We start from the raw sequence: 17,634 nt of genomic DNA, 5'->3' as shown, positions 1-17,634 counted from the left end.
ACATGGCTTTGAGATGCCTCAAAGGTAACTAAGTGGCCAATGCACCATTCCCAGGTGTGCTGCAGTAGGCTGGGTCTTCCCAGAAAATTTTTCAAAACTCTGCCCACCACCGTTATTAAAAACTGTGGACAAAAGCAACTTCCTGCATAATGGTCAGCATTCTTGGTAACGATAAGGAGTATAACAGACGTGTTGAACAAATCCAGGGAAGGGACACTTTCAGGAACACAAGAAAAAAAGCCACTTTGAGATAATTACTGACATGAGTTTGGCAAAAGCCAAGGGCATATTTGATGAGCAGGCCCTTCGGACACTTTAGTTTCTGCCCTCTTCTGCTATAGACTTTGCCTAGAAGCCTTTATCGCCACCCCCCTTTCTGACTTATTCCAGAAAAGCAGATTAAGAGGGAAGCAGCCCCCACCAGTGGGTTTGGTCCATGTGGCTTGTGACTTGTGAGCTTCAGAGGAAGCTCAGAATAAGGAAGGAAGCCAGAAGGAGTCAAGCACCCAGGGTCTGGCTCTCTGTAATGGCTGTCTGAGCCAGGTTTTTCCTGGGAAGGGGCAGGTCTCAAAGCTGCCTCCCTGTATACCCTTCCTTTAGTAGCAAAGTTTACTGGTAGAGATATTTTCCCTGATGCTTGGGACTAAGTGGAGGCTGGGTGCCTATAAATCAAAAGCCAACAGAAAAGCTTTCCCCCAAGGAGGAGAGACTGAAGCAATTTCTAGGGAAACTGCCTGGATTTGTGGAGAAAACATTAAACTAAAAGTCACAGCTGTCACGAAGCCCTAAATCTGAACCAGGGAGAAGAGAATGTTGATAACATAAGAGCCCTTAGTCTTTCTTTTCACGAGAACAGTATGTGGCTGCTAATTAAGCTGGTTGCAGAACAGCAGTGAAGGCCCAGGCTCCGGTCAACAAGATCTGGGTTCAGCACCAGATCCTCTATTCATTAGCCATTCAGTCTTGGTCAAGTTACTTGGCCTTTTCTGATGCTCATTTTCTCCATCTTAAAAAATAGAAATGAAAAGAGAACCTACCATTATAGAAAATCACCATAGGAGCTCACCTGCCCATGATGAACTAGAGTGATTAATGTCTCATTTTCATGTGTAGATATCCCCCATTCTGACTGGTTATTTCCCAAGTCATACTCATGCTGTAAATTTCTTGAATATCCTAAAAGATCACTCCTTTCTAGCTTACAAGTGTTATTACAAAAATAAAGTAGCACAAGGCAGATGTATACCTTGTTCCAATCACTGTTGTTATTTGTTGTAGGTTGAGCCTTGTCCTTTCATTGTGTCTAGGTTGAAGCCCTAACCCTCAGCACCTCAAAATGTGGCCCTACTTGGAAGTGACCCATTACAGATATGGCTAGTTATGTTAAGATGAGGTCAAGCTGGAGTAGGCTGGAAGGGTAGACTAGCCCCTTGCTGATTTTTCACTCTGTAGTTCAGTTAATAAAGTCTAAGTTTAAAAAAGAATTTGGGCTTACAAAAATTACATGGTTGAGTTAGTTATATAAGTTTGGTTATTGACTAAAATATTGACCATGCTTCTCATATAAAACGCTAGCTTTCCCTTTCTCTACATTTTTTTTGGTGGTTGTTTTGGACCTACACATAGAATCTAACATCTTTCTCCCTCATAATTTCCCTGTTAGTTGTCCTCCTTTTTGTTTACAATATCATTTATTTTTTATTTACTATCTACAATTGGTTTAAAAAATCTATATTAAGTGCCTTGGAGAGTTATGTAACAATTTCACACTTTCCATGAGAAAATATTATTCAGCAATACCATATGAACCAAGTAAATGAAGTTTAGTTTAAGAAAGATAGCAAGGTCTTGTGTGTGTGTGTGTGTGTGTGTGTGTGTGTGTGTGTGTGTGTGTAGGAGTGTTAACAGAGTCACTGTGAGGTTATTGTCATGACAAAAGTGCAGAAGTGAAATCCAAGAGTGCAATGACTGGAGCAATTCAAAGAGAGTAGAGAAGTACAGCCTCAAATGAGAGGGGCATGGGAAGAGCTTACTGCTGTGGGGTCATTTAGTTTTGACACGTCAGTTCATCAGTTTGAAAGGTGGATTTACCTTATCTAAATATGGCCAATGAGTTGTCATCTCCCATAGTGTTTCTGGAACCTCATCATCATTGTTCAAGTATAAACTATGAGTTGGGCTTTCCTGATGCCAACTAGGAAGAGATTTTACATGCCTCTGCAAATTCAGGGTAGTCTTTAAATAGAAGAAGAACCAAATGGTCTGAAAACAGCATTATTTATTTATTTATTTATTTCACTCAATGCTAGGTCCTTAATAAGTATTATATAGATAATGGTAGAGTCATCATTCTAACCCTATAAAAGTGGTACCATTATTTATATCCACTCTACAGATAGCAAAGCTGACAGAGAGGTTAAGTGGTCTTTCCATAGATAAACATTTATGGGGATGAGGCTTGATCTCAGACAGTCTGGCAGTCTCAGCAGCTCTGGTCTGCCCTTCTTCCTCTCAATATTAGAAACAGGGACAGAAAATGCTACAATATATAGCATAAGAGCTGAGTAAAAAGATATGTTAGTCACTAATACCAGTTATTCCTAATTCAATGAAGTCTTAGACATTGTCCAGAGCTGAAATTGAAGAGAACAGTATGTAACTTAAGGTTAATGGAGAGAGATTAAATGAATTGGAGAATGATTCAACCTTTTGCTCATTGAGCATTTAGTCATTAAATCATCAGTTTATTCATTCTTTCATGCATCTGCCCATCCATTCATTCAACGACCAAATACTGAGTGCTTTCATGTTCTAAACACACAACCATATGCTGTAGACAAGACATGGTCTGACTCAAAACAATTTAGCAAGCCAGGTGGAAAAATCAGGCATGGTCTAGCATGGTCAGCACTCTAAGAGGGGGTGTTCATAGGGGAGTGTGGGTCCAGGCAATTCACCCTGTATTTGGGGAATGTATGAGGGGACAGGAAGGAAATATGAGGGAAGAATGGTTCGTGTAAGAAAAGGAATTGAACCATTCCCAAACAAATTTTCTAACTTTAGCATTCCTGAGAAAGTTCTAGAATGTCCAGTCTCCATCAATTACAAGAAAAAACTTGAACATTTTCTTTTCTTTTTTTTTTGTTTTTTGTTTTGTTTGTTTGTTTGTTTTTTACGAGACAGGGTTTCTCTATATTGTTTTGGAGGCTGTCGGTCCAGCCCGGCCTCGAACTCACAGAGATCTGCCTGCCTCTGCCTCCCGAGTGCTGGGATTAAAGGCATGTGCCACCACCACCCGGCTGAACATTTTCTTTAAAAATAAAAACAACAAAACAAAACAAAAATCAGAACCTAATGTATCCCAGGCTGATCTTAAGCTTGCTATGTGGGGGAGTCTGGCCATGAACTCCTAATCTTCCAGTCTCTATTTCTCATATACTAGCATTAAAAATGTGTGCTGTCCTGCCCAAATTTAAACACCTTTTTAAAAAGGCATTGATGCATAGTTGTCAAGAGCACAGGTTTGGGATCAGTCTGGCCAGCTTTCCTATCTCAGCCTCTCTAAGCAGAAATTGCTCTGTTGTAACATGAGTGTCATCTAAGACTCTCCTAGGGGTAGGATAAGATCACATGTGATTGCTCGGCACCATCTGTGCCCTGTGCACAGCCAGTGAGTATTAACTGACATTTGTCACCTTCTTCCGGGGCTCAGAGTTACAGCTACTTGGTTCCTTAGTCCTTAATCTTCTTAGTAGCTCTGACTTTACTTGAGAACCGAAGTGTCTAAGTTTCTTTTTTCCTTTTACACAGGGAATAGAAAGGAAACATAATTTTTGTAAAACAGAGTTTTATTACTGTGAATTTATTATACTGCATGGTTCTTGGTGACTAGGTAACCAACAGAGGAGCTAATTCATTATTTTAGCTATTTAAACAGGACCTCAGAAGGAAGGCACCCTGTGGTCACAGAGCACAGGGACTATATTAAATGAGAAGATTAAAACAAAGCTCGGTTTACATCAACCCAGATAAATCACAAATGTACCCAAGGATAATTAACAATCACGAACTGCCTGGAACTACATTATTTGGCTGGTTGGTTATTATAAAGTCAACCTCTGTTGAATAGGTGAGCTTAAAGAGCTGATGGATAAGTTATTTGACATGCCCAGTGAGGCCCCTTTATAATAAATATCTGAGGCAACATGGGAATGCCTCTAAGTTTCTATGGTCTGCTTCATCCTAACTTTCATTTAAAAGTGAAGAGAAGCTTTGAAGTCTCCTCACTGGAAGAGGCTGTCCAAAGAGCCTCTATTCCTAGTATATGTTCTAGAAGTTCCTTGTGCACTGTGGGGACAGACTATTGAATTCTGTGCCTAAATGGTGACATTAGTCTGACATTTCAGTGCTGTAATGAAAGGAGGCCTAAAAAACAAACAAACAAAAAACCCTCAGGGAAGAAGGGACTTTTTTGTCTTGTGATTTCAAAGGTTTCCATCCATTGTGGCAGAAAGATGTGGCAGAGGAAAGCCGCTTCCCTCATGGTGGCTAGGAAGCAGAGAGAAGACAAATGACTGGGAATAAGATGTACCCTTGTCTTAGTCACTGTTCTATTGCTGGAGCAGTAGCTGAGAGCTACATCCTGCTCCATAGGCAGAGATAGAGAAGAGATTCTGGACCTGACATAAGCTTTTGAAACCTCAAAGCCTACCCCCAATGACACTTCTTCCAACAAGACCACACTTCCTAATCCTTCTAATCCTTTCAAATACCTCTACTCCCTGGTGACTAAGCCTTCAAATATATAAGCCTATAGGGACCATTCTGATATAAATCACCACAACCTTTCAAAGGTATGCCCATAGTGACCTGCTTCTTTCAATATGTAATGCTGTGAATGTATGAATCCATCAATTGATAGAATCAAAACCCTCATGATCCAAGCATTTCTCAACCCTTCATCTGTCAACAAGCTTTAAGAGGGGGCCATTTGAAATTAAAGCCATAACAATACCCTTATATGCAAGTGTTATCCATTATCAAGAATCCAGTTTTCAGGAGAACAAAGGCCCAGCTTTCTGACTTAGAACCCAATTTCCTTCTCTTCCCAGTTTTCCCCACAGCCCCAGAGAAGTTCTATCTACATATGTTCTAGCTTTACAGAATGAGAGTCATGGTACCCAGGTACAGGTTTCAGAGTCAATCTGTGCCTTTACCCCTTGCTTTCTCTTGCAGATTTCCATAACTCCATGCTGGCTACTACAGGGAGCTCTTGAACCTCTGACTGAGAGGATGGGGCTCGATGGGGAAACAGTGGTTTTGAAGAACATGCTCATTGGCGTAAACCTGATCCTGCTGGGATCCATGCTCAAGACATCTGAGTGTCAGCTGGAGGTGACCACAGAACGGGTCCAGAGACAAACTGTGGAGGAGGAAGGAGGGACTTCCAGCTACAACACATCCAGCAAGGAACAGCCTATGGTCTTCAACCACGTGTATAACATCAACGTCCCGCTAGAGAGCCTCTGCTCCTCAGGGCTGGAGACTTCAGCAGAACATGAAGTGAGCACTGAAGATGATACTCTGGCAGAATACATAGGCCAAACCTCAGATCATGAAAGCCAGGTCACCTTCACTCACAGGATCAACCTCCCCAAAAAAGCCTGCCCGTGTGCCAGCTCTGCCCAGGTGCTGCAGGAGCTGCTGAGTCGGATCGAGATGCTGGAGAGGGAGGTGTCCTTACTGCGAGACCAGTGCAACACAAACTGCTGTCAGGAAAGTGCAGCCACAGGTAGAGTCTAAAGTGCTTGCATCCTGGTCCCTGGTGGGAAAGGAGAGGGTGAGCGAAGAGGGGGGTGAAGTGAGAGGAAGAGAAACCCAGTATCTCTTCACAGGGTCAAAGAAAAAAGTGCCTAGTATATAGCTCTCAGTTAATGTGTCATCTGTAAGATCTAAATGCAGCCATTCCCTGGGGATTCGGTTCAGGGATTCTCAACACTGCTTACCCAGTTTGAAAAATATTAACCTGATTTTGGAGGGATGAGTCAGGTAATGGTACATCGGCTCGACATGGCAACTTTGATGGCAGGCAGGGAATTTGATGTCTGTCTTCATTCATCTTTGGTTTTCACAGGCTGTTGAGTTGATATCCGTTCATGTTAACCTGACTGACTAGAGCGTGTGGTGCTCTGTCCATTCACTTGCAACTTGTTCCCCTCTGAGCAAATGGAAGTCATTAAGGTCACAGAGGACCTGTTCCCCTCTCCTGCAGCAAGATGGGAATTTTATCTTGATCCAATCCATGAATATAGCCATGGGCTTACACACACACACACACACACACACACACACACACACACACACACACACACACACCTTATCCTGTTCTCCAAAAGCCTGAATGTTCAGTAGATTTGCTTCTGTCATTGTTCATCTGTTCCTTACTATAAGATGTGATCAAGACTTCAAAGTCAGACTTTGAATTCAGATCTGCTCTGCCACCTCTGGCTTGTGATCTAAGGAAGTCACATAGCCTATGCCTTTCTTTCCTTGTCTATAAATTGTGACAGACTAGAGCAATATGGAGCTATTAACTATTAACTCACCTAGTTGGATGAGAGTCTGATTGCTAGTAAGCATCATATAAGCAATGGCTACCGTTAGCTGCACCCAGTCAGCCTTGTGCCCAGATTTCTCCATCCAAAGGATCCCCCAGACTCATATAGTTCTGGCACTGAATGACAAGGAACAACCATCCATTAATCTTGGGTGCAAGTGTTCACCTCTGTATGATCTGACGGCTCAAGATGAAAGTGGAGGGAAGTTATATCAACCCTTGGGATCTATAGCTTCAGAAAGGAAACCCATTCTCCCCAAGTCATAGTAAAATCAGGGCCAATATGACTAGTGGAGTATTTTATAGAATTTCCTCAGATTATTGACAATGAGATTACTACACAGTGAAATCAAGATGTCCACATGCCTGTTCTTCAGCAAGTTCTGATAGGTTGGTCCATCTTTCTGATGGAGCTTAAAACCAAGAGAGAAACATAGATTCCCATAGACATGGTCTCTCCTGCTCCAGAATTCACCAGCTTGCCACTTAGATCATTCACTGGTTAGGGAAAATTCTATTAGGATGAACTATATTAAGCAATGTCAGTGTAGTATATTTTTCAGGCAATATGGACCACTAGACTGAACTTGGACTTCATTATTTAGCCATAAAACTTTATGCAAAAGGCCTGAGGCAAAATATATGCATGAAATCATGCAGGTATCATAGCAAAAAATGACTGAAACTGTGCTTCAGGAAGCCTTTGATGAAATCTTGGGGTTGACACATGTACAGTATCCAGTGACAGGAAGGGAAAAGATGGGACAGGTTTGTAACATATGACTTCCACCTGCATAGTGGATCTAGTGCTCTGCCTACATCCCCCTCACACCTATACCTGGCACCTGGACTTCTTTGTTAGAGGAATGTCCTTAGCCTATCAGAACACTTGGCATGCTCAAAGAGGGTCCTAGAGCTTGCATGTGCTCAGAGAAGGACCTCATGAGAAATGTGCCTTGTACTGTTTCTAGAACACTGCAGGAATCTGAGTTATTCTTCCTGGGACTTTGCATAATCATACTCTGGCTCAGCCACACGCCTTCCTGATTCCCCTTCCCAACGTACTACAGCAAGCTTCTTCTGGGAACAGTTTTTAGTAAGTGTTTGTATTAGCTTCTAGGGAACCTAACCTAAGATGCTTAGAAGATTATCTGAAAGAGGACAATGGCTCAGATCTTAGCCATCTTCACCTTCAGTGCTGTGTTAGGCATAGACAATTGCACTGGGTGAAAGCATTAAGTTGAATTTGTACCAAACTAAGTTGTAGTTAACTCTCAGCAGCACCAATGTGATCAAGGGACGAGTACACATCTCTGCTCAACCCTCCCCAGTATGATTTATGAGAGGCCACTGCTGCCCTTTGACCTTCTCCTTGGCCATTCTAGGACAACTGGACTATGTTCCTCACTGCAGTGGCCATGGCAACTTTAGCTTTGAGTCCTGTGGCTGCATCTGCAATGAAGGCTGGTATGGCAAGAACTGCTCAGAGCCCTACTGCCCACTGGGCTGCTCCAGCCGGGGTGTGTGTGTTGATGGCCAGTGCATTTGTGACAGTGAATACAGCGGCGATGACTGCTCTGAGCTTCGGTGCCCAACAGACTGCAGTTCCCGGGGCCTCTGTGTGGATGGGGAATGTGTCTGTGAAGAGCCCTACACAGGCGAGGACTGCAGGGAGCTCCGGTGCCCCGAAGACTGTTCAGGGAAGGGGCAATGTGCCAATGGCACCTGCCTGTGCCAGGAAGGCTATGCTGGTGAGGACTGCAGCCAGCGACGGTGTCTGAATGCCTGCAGTGGGCGAGGACACTGCCAGGAGGGCCTCTGCATCTGTGAGGAGGGCTACGAGGGCCTGGATTGCTCAGCAGGTAGGAAGAGGGACACGCTGGGGCTAGCTCCAGTTGGTTGGAAAGGAAGAATGGAGGGGTGGGGCCAAAATAATTCCCAGTTTGGTTGTACTGGTTTTGGGTCCATAACAATTGGTGAGGTTGCCGGGTGTTGGTGTCGCCCACCTTTAATCCCAGCACTTGGAAGGCAGAAGCAGGTAGATCTCTGTGAGTTCGAGGACAGCCGGGTCTACAAAATGATTTCTAGGATAGCCTCCAAAACAATACAGAGAAACCCTGTCTCAAAAAAAAAATGGTGAGGGCACATTCAGGATGAGATCTGGGTCTCTACTGAGTGGATGGATCCTGCTAGTCGGAATCACTTCCAATGACCCTATCTCTATACACCACTGCCCGATTAAGTTTGTACTCTTTTTTTTAATAACTCAGAATGGGAATGAAATTTCAACTCCTGAAGCCTAAGGGAACACATACAAACCATATTCAAATCACAGCAAGCCCCAAAAAGTCAGGGAACCATGCTAGGTAAGGCTGGTCTTTAACTAATGGGAGTTCGCCAATTATACCTGCTCATCTACTACTGTATCTCAACATCTTACATCACTGCTTGAGGAAGGATGGCTCTAGTTCTCTATTTATCTGGCTATCTTACAGATTGCAGGATGAGATTACACTTATGAAATTACCGAGGAGCTCACATTTTAGCAATTAGTATAGACTATTAAACAGATATGACTCATTTTGTTCCAGATGACTATAGCACAGACAGGAACCAACTCCATATGTAGCCTACATTGTAGGAAATGATAGGACAGTCATGCCCTGCCATGATGTTCTCAGACCCAAATCCAGCTGTGAGGGAGATGGCAGTATTTCACGGGGCTGGTGGTGATTTTTATGTTTTTTCCACAGATGATATTATTTTCATTGTTTCTCTATTGTTCATCCTACTCCAACTAAATCAGAAACCATTGCTGATAAATTTGTGCTCTTACAAGTATAGATTAAGTAATTGATCCTTTCCGTTATGAACTCAGAATGCCTCCTGGGAAATTTTTAAATGAGTAAAAACAAACAACATTTTTAAACTTTCCAATTGAGTAATTCTAGTAATTTCTAAGGGACAAATCCTGGGAAGCCAGCTTCCACAGTTTTCTGTTATTCAGCATCTGCATGTGTGGCTTCAAATTGAACTCCTCTAAAGGATTAATGGCAACAAAGTGCTAAACTCACTGCTTAGAAAGAATTTTCCCCTATGTTACATTTCTTATATATTTAATTATTTCATCTAGCCTTTCCATTCTGTTTACTGAATTGAAATTCCTTTCTAAAAGTATGGTTACTATACCAACTATTCCAAAGCAAAACTGAAACAGACATTATCCTCAGCACTTCTGAATCCAAAGCACGAGGACAATTGCTACAAACCTGAAGCATAACCTTGTTACCACCAAGAGTATGATGCCCCATCCAGAGGATGCCAAGGGTCAACTTGAGTCACTGTTATTTAATTGCTGTTCTATAGTACACATGCTTCTTAATACAATCAAAGTTTGTGAATCTACGTATACTTGTCATGATCAAGACATGCTTTGCTCCAGGGTCAGGTCTGTTTGAAAAACAATCTGATCCAGTGTTCCAACCTAACTTGAGGTATAATACCTCGATCATATCAGGCAAGATTCACCAGCTGTTAATATAGCTACAATTGGCTCAAGACCAAGCCTAGCATACATGCTACTTCTGACATGTCAGCTCTGCTCATCTTGAGGAAGACTTCTGAAAACTCAGATAAATTTTCTTTACTGGTTCAAAGCCCATGAGGAAGGACATTTGCATAATCTCCTTCTGTTTCTATAGCAACCTTGGAGCCACCTCTCATTGCAGGAGGACTCCTCTTGATGCCTGCCTTTAAAACCAAATGCCACAGGTCTCTTCCAGAAAGAGATGTGTGCCATTATCTAAAGTGCTATTTTACTAGCTTTTTGAGAAGAGGATGTAGGAGTGGGCCTATTTACTCACTGTTTGACATTTCTGGCCAGGTGCACACAAGATAGCTCCCAGGAGTGCAGAGATAGAGGACAGAAGGGTCAGAAAGGGGAAAACATGGACAGCCACAAAATAGCCTTCCTTGTAGGTCACCATTTTTTTCCCTCGGTGTGACATGTAGAATAGTTGTCCACCATATGGATTTCGTTGTGAGGTCCCTATACCCTAGCATCAGTAAAATTGACTGGTGGCAGCAAGGCCATTACAGTTGACTCCTAGACTTGACCTTTGCTCATGATATGTCTTTCTGCCTCGTGCTCTGCCTGTGTAAAGGTGATACAGCAAAGCCTCCCAAATCTGGGCACACAAAACAAGCCTTAGAGGAAAGCTGCTTTGGGCTTCTCCTAGAGATTTAAAAAGCAGCATTCAGAGATGGGTTCTTCCCAGAACGAACAGCTCATCATTAAAACAGAGTAAGAATGGGAACTCTGGTCACCCACCAACTTCTAGCATTCTCTAAACCTCTTTAAGATGATAAGCCAAACAGAAAAAAAAAGAATAAAATCTTTGGCATCAAATACACCAGGAGCAGTCTTTTTGGCATAAATACTGAGACTCATAAATGTGTTTTGTCTTTAATGAGAAGCACCTACAATGCATTGTGTGTATCCATCCCACATGGTGGTTAGGACAGGAGCTGGTGAATGAGCTGTTGGAAGGTTCCCTGGAATTCATTGAGACCGTGTGCAGATCCATCAACGTCATTGTCAGCTCTGTCAAGACAAGCTGCCCCACCTCTGGCTTCTGGGACCACTTGCTCCATGGAGCAAAACACAGCCTGGAACTGCCTCCCCCTGTGCTCACTAAGCACAAAAGTGATGCAAGATATGAAAAGTAAATGGCAAAGCTGCTTTGGAAATAGAGTCCTGGACCCTCCAGCCAGCCTCTTCCTCTCTAGCCCCTTGCTTTTCCATGAGACTCCAGGTGAAATCTGAAAAGGGTGTAGGACTGAAAATGCTTTGCCCCTTACCACACGCTCACTGCACGCATCTCTTTTGCAGTTTGCTTTATAGTTCAGTACTGCTTTGTTTGAGAGTGATTGCTGACACCTTCATTGGCCTATCACTTACCAGAGTACTTTTACCACTGGTAAGAGCAGATGCCACTCTCGCAGGCAGATGTGAAGGCAGTATTAACAAGCCTAAGCCAGCAGGATGAAAATTTCTCTGCATCTTATTTTCTTGACGATTCTAAATGCTGAGCTTAGATCAGCCCCTGCTGCTATCATTAGCTCCATTTTTCTGGAAGAAGGAATACACTGACTAGTCCCAAGAGTTGCCCGTGACGTGAAATTTGGAGTGACCGTTTCTGCCACTGACAGGAGGAGTCCTGCCAACAACTCTCAGAGTAAAGGTGTTGATTCACAAGAGGCAGCACAAGAAAAAACTCTGTTGAACACAAGTGTAGGTCTTCTGGATTGGAGCTTTCTACACAATCCTTGAAGGGCTGCACATAAATGAAAGAAGATTGCAGGTGGAGTGGATAGCCCACTCCATGCAAGACCTGAGTTTGAGAGTTAGTTCTGCCCTGACTCAGTTTCCTGGAGTTTGGCACACCCCTCTACTCAGCCCCCTTTTACCACGTTAAGATTACCCTACCTTACTGAACTACCTCCCAGGACTGTTATAAAAGGATTTTTAACTAGTTGAATGGTATGTCTGACATGATTTATCATTGAAATGTTTTAGAACTGTAATCTAGAATAATGTGTTTGCTGACAGCTTCTCTAGTCATTGTGCCCAGGTTCAAATCCTCGCTTCTGTCTTTATTTGCTGTGTGCCTCATTTTTCTTGTGTATAAATTAGGAGTAATAATAAAACCTATCCTGCTGTGCTGGTGGGAAGTTGAATTGGGATAACCCAGGGTAAAATGATTAGTATTTTGCCCACCAGAAACACTATGACAAATAACGGCAGGGTTTCTGCTAGTGCACTTCAGCATTTATAATGTCAGAGCCATAAACAGGACACTTAAGGGTTTAATTGTTTTTATTTATACTTATTTTAGTTTTGAAAGTTTGTCTGGAGTAGATTTTAAGACACGAATGGGAATAATGGTACAGAGCTATAATCCCAGCAATCGGGAGATGGGGTGAGGCAGGAAGACCGTTAAATTCTATACAGCCTAGGCTACATTGTGAGAACAATGACAAATCAATTGATTATAGAAGAAAGTATAGATTTCCTGCTTCAGATAATGTTTTCCCTCTTCACTCAGAAGAAAGTTTATTTTCTCAGCTGTTTTGTGCAGAGAATGGTTGGGGGCAAAAGCAAATAGCCAGCATTGTAGAACTGTGATATTATTCTTACCCAGGAATCTTGAATCAGATAAGGGTTCCTCAGTTCTGCTAGCCAAGAATTTGAGGTTTCTGGTGTGAACTTAAGGAGGCAGGCTGTCTCCTCTCATACTCTCATGTTCCTGTAAAAAGTGCCTGGCCTGGCCCTGCTTGTTTGTAAAGGGTGAGGTTACCCAGAAGAAAAATTCAAAACCAATGACAACTCTGAAACCAATGGGAACCAAACCTCCACTACCTACAAACATGAAAGTTAATTGCAATCACATAAATCTTGGCCTGATCTTTGCTGTAATCTATGAGTGTGTCCAATTATAAACACTAGAGTTAGCCTCCTAATTAGCCTTAAAGGTTCAATGATTTGATACCCATCCTACAGTGAAGCTTGGCTTCCCAAGGGAGCTATACAAGAAAGGCTATCTCAATATGGTTTAACCTTTGGCAACTCTGCATAGCATTTGTGAAGCTGGACAAGTGAGAAAAGCAAAGCTCTCAAGAATGTTCCCTGGTCATCATCTCCAAGGTCAAGGCTAATGAAAATTAGTTTGAAACAACTTACATTTGCTTCAGAACCTAAATGTTGTCCTTTTAATGGGGGGGAGTTATAATAAAGAACTTCTGAGCATCTTCATTAGGCTATGAGATAAAGGACATGTTGTTTAGGCTTCTTATAATTTGTAGGAAAAACAGGAATTAGTCTTAATTTCCACTTGCTAAATAAGACCCTGGCTGTCAGGACAGTTTGACAGCAGTAATTTATTAAACTACCAAACTGTTTAGCTGGTCACAGTGGGCTGTGAAAAATCTAACAACTAGCTCTCTGAAGGAAAACAAACTAGTAAGCTCTTATTTGTAGCTTTTGCAAATTTCCATGGTGAAAACACCTCCATGGCCGGTTTCAAGCTGCTTATGTGACATGATTAAGCATGGGGTTGAGAACAGACATGCAACTGAACACAACCACGTAGCATTTCTACCACAGATGCAACACACAAAAATCACCTTTAAAACATAGTTAATTATAAAATGCGATGAAATGATCTGAAAGTGGCAGGTCTTCAATAATTACCTTTTAGATGCAATTTGCTTAATTACCATTTCATAGCACTTCATCTTTAACGATGACAATACCTGTGAATGGTCAGGCAAAATTCCTGATCATTTAACAGTCAGCCTTCACAAGGCAGTGAGGGACCAGCTTCAGTACCACATTAATTTATGGTCTTGTGGAGCTTGGCATTTTCCAGTAGGGAAGCAAGCCATGGAGCCCAACTGAACTACAGACTTTTAACTAGGGGGTGAGACATGAACAAGAAAGTTGAGTCCGGGCTGGGAAAGGCAATCCTCTGAGCTCATGCTGTCTGTGTATTGCCTCCTGGTAGTTGCCCCTCCAGAGGACTTGCGAGTGGCTGGTATCAGCGACAGGTCCATTGAGCTGGAATGGGACGGGCCGATGGCAGTGACGGAATATGTGATCTCTTACCAGCCGATGGCCCTGGGGGGCCTCCAGCTCCAGCAGCGGGTGCCTGGAGATTGGAGTGGTGTCACCATCACGGAGCTGGAGCCAGGTCTCACCTACAACATCAGCGTCTACGCTGTCATTAGCAACATCCTCAGCCTTCCCATCACTGCCAAGGTGGCCACTCGTACGTACCATTTCCCCGTCCTGCTTCATTTTTATTTTCTCCTACATGAGATCATGGGCATTCATGAATAGTGTTGTCTTTTCTTAATTCTTTAGGGATGCCTGCAATAGTTTGCTCTTAGGGGTAAGGGTTTCAGATGTGACCTATTTTTAAAAAGTGCCCACCATTAAACAGGCGCTTCCAAATTCAGGCAACATCCATGAATAGAACAAAAATATTGTAATTATTGAGCACCTGATTTGTTATAAGCTGGATTCTGATGGAAGTTGAGGAAAGTATGAGATTTATACAGACTTTGAATCTAGTTAGGGATTCAAAACTAGGAGCTATGAAATAAAACAAACAAGGACTAAATGTTATAGGTGGTGAGTGCTAAGCAGAGTGCAGAAAAAAAAAAACAATGATTATTTTAAGTCACAGATGACAAACCTATTTCTATAAGTGGCACCACTTCTTTATGACCTTTTATTTTAGCAAAATCTCTTGATATTCGCTTTAGTAATAATACAAATCGAGGTTCTAGAAGATAATTTAGAAAGCTACAATGACGAGAGTGATAGTGAAGATATAGACAGAAAGCAGGCTGAGCTGAATTCATGATGCATAATTTCTGGAAAGTTTTTATTGTTTCTTTATAACAAGGAAGACCTCCTCTAGACCCTTATCTACATTTTGTGTATGCATAGTTCACCATAGAAAAATTAAGCAATAGCTTATAAGTGTTCACATTGAAGCTACCCAAAAATAAAGGAAACTATTTCCTTTTATTTTATATATACTTCTCAATTCTTAAATCGTTACAAAGAGTCTGTATTACTTTCAACTTTCCAAAACTAAAATGAGCAACTCTCCTGAAAGAAATTTCCAGTAGTTGAGCAGCAGCCTATGCTCATGCTAGCCAGAAGAATCTAGTGCATAACCTGCATGAACAGATGCATAACTGGATTCTACACAGAGAACATGTGAAGGATGAGGGCTGAGATAAGAGACTGGAACAAGATGTGTGGCCATGGAAACAGGGCCCCTTAGAATTCAGAAAGCCCCTGGGGTCTGTAAAGAGAACTTATGGCCAAATAGAAAATAAGAGATTTGAGTCCATTTTATGTAGGTCTCAAATGACAAATGGCATTTGGATAACAAATGTCAGAAAATGGAAATGTCAAAGTAAAAGAGTTGGTCTTGAGGACCTCAAAGAAGTTAAAGACTGAAATTTGAAAGAGACAAAGGCTTAAGAAAATCACCTTGTCCCACTTGTAGGTGGCCAAAGTGTTAAAATGCTATTGGACTCCTCCACAAATGCTGAGTGTGTTAATCTGCCTATAATTATCTCCATTTATATTTGACCCTTAAAAACAATCTGGTGCCCGAGAACTAGTTTTAAATATCTTCAGTGACTGTGTAGAGGCAGGTCACCATCTGCTGCCTTCCCCACTGTGCTGGGGGATGAGTCACCCCCTGGAGTGCCTGGCCCATCCAGAAGCCACTCCTCTCTAATCCATACCCATGTCTTGATGCGGTTTCCATCTCTGATGGCATTTATTGTGCCAATTCAGGGCATCCCCTCAGGCTTGCTCATAAGTGACAAAGACAAGTCATGTAAACTCACCTGCCATTCCTTCATGTGGCTTCCGAGTCAGCCCTGCCTTTCCATCCTGGAGCAAAGGAAGCTTCTCCACAGGGAAAAAAAAAAACAAAACAAGAAAGAATCCATCCTTTTCCAGTGGGAATAGTCTGAAAAGCAATACTAACATGGGAGCAGGCTTCCTAGAGAACTGTGAAAAGTCACACTGTTGTATTTCAGGGATGGTGACATACTTCCACCTCACTAAGCCTGTGTATGTGTGTGTGTATGTGTGTGTGTGTGTGTGTGTGTGTGTGTGTGTGTGTGTGTGTGTGTGTGTGTGTTTTTGGGGGATGGCGAGAAAAAGAGATTAGGAGCAAAGAAAAACTAGATAAGTAAGGCAAAGGTGAGCAAGAAAAAAAGAACAGGAGGGAATTTAGAGAAGAAATGGGAGCAACACTCTGTGTATGCCTATGCTTCTTTATACATCTAAAGTGGCGAGTTCACACCATTTGAGGTGTAGTGCTTTGAGTCCCAATGCTTTCAGTGCACCTCAGATACTCATGGAAAGCATCCAGCTTTATTCTGAAGCTGGCTTTATCCTACATCTCCAGCCAGCCTCCTCTGTCCCTCCTTTTGCCTGGGTATAAAACAGGAACGCTGATACTGGCCACTATCTTGCCTCCCCAGAATCCTGCATGACATCTTACATGAGTCCTCTGAGAAAGGATTTTTATTCAGTGCCAGGATCTACCACATGAGTAAGGAAAAGAAAGCATGATTTAAAAATTTTTAATGTTAACATTTTCTATTATGTACTAGAAAGCACAGAACTAATGATTACATTTGTTAAGTCTGCTCATGTATTCATGCACACTGAGCACCAGGGTCACATGACAGTGTGCTACCCTGCCACCGAGACTCTGTGTGCAGCAGGATTGGGATTGCCCACCACACCTCTCCTCACCCAGGACACCAAGGGAGGTCACAAGACAAAGCACCAGGAAGCAATCACTGCCCCTGCCAGGGATGGCCATGACATTGCCACCCACATTGCTGTGTTCCAGATGTCTCCACTCCTCAAGGGCTACAGTTCAAGACGATCACAGAGACCACCGTGGAGGTGCAGTGGGAGCCCTTCTCATTCCCCTTCGATGGGTGGGAGATCAGCTTCATTCCAAAGGTAACACTCAACTCCCAGCTCGTTTAAAAATTTTTGATTTGGTGTATTCCTGTCCTCAACTTAGATTTAGGGTCAACAAGGAGGGTACTATCTGATGTAACTGCCAAATCCATTGAAGATACAGAAAGGCATACTGTGAGAGTCTGGGCTGTAGGAGTCTGTCCTCACAAAGACCAGAGGACTGCCTAACAAATATAACCTGAGCTCAGCCCCAGGCCTTGGATGATGGGGTATACAGAAAGAGTACCAAGATCCAGCTGTCTGCTGAGGGAACACCAGGGTTTGGAGAGCTGTGCTTGTAGTGAGCCTGAAAACCAAGCCTTCAAAGAGTCGAGCCCTCCCCTTTATACAAAAGAACAAACAAGTGGATCCAGTCACACAGTCAGCCTACAGATAAGTGTAGAGAAAAAAAATTTAAAGTTAGCTGTGGCTTTTGACCTCTGAA

At 42.6% G+C, this 17,634-nt stretch overlaps 1 protein-coding gene across 6 annotated transcripts in view; it reads left to right on the top strand.

Annotated features, from left to right (window-relative positions):
* The window catches only part of Tnr (tenascin R), a 402,141-nt gene that overhangs the window by 317,550 nt on the left and 66,957 nt on the right, over positions 1-17,634 (top strand). For 5 of the 6 annotated variants that reach the window (XM_021227884.2, XM_021227883.2, XM_005071332.4 and 2 more), the window contains 4 exons: positions 5,236-5,791; positions 8,002-8,478; positions 14,182-14,445; positions 17,074-17,189. In XM_021227884.2, the coding sequence (XP_021083543.1) occupies positions 5,293-5,791; positions 8,002-8,478; positions 14,182-14,445; positions 17,074-17,189 (1,356 nt within the window). In that variant the 5' untranslated portion in view covers positions 5,236-5,292. Of the gene's footprint in view, positions 1-5,235; positions 5,792-8,001; positions 8,479-14,181; positions 14,446-17,073; positions 17,190-17,634 lie in introns of those variants that run through there. The other variant, XM_021227887.2, reaches the window with a different exon arrangement.

The sequence above is a fragment of the Mesocricetus auratus genome, unplaced genomic scaffold (genome assembly GCF_017639785.1).
Source record: "Mesocricetus auratus isolate SY011 unplaced genomic scaffold, BCM_Maur_2.0 Super-Scaffold_100676, whole genome shotgun sequence".
In the NCBI taxonomy this organism is placed as follows: Eukaryota; Metazoa; Chordata; class Mammalia; order Rodentia; family Cricetidae; genus Mesocricetus; species Mesocricetus auratus.
Note: the sequence above shows the minus strand (reverse complement) of the source record. Positions and strands in the feature narration are given on the sequence as shown.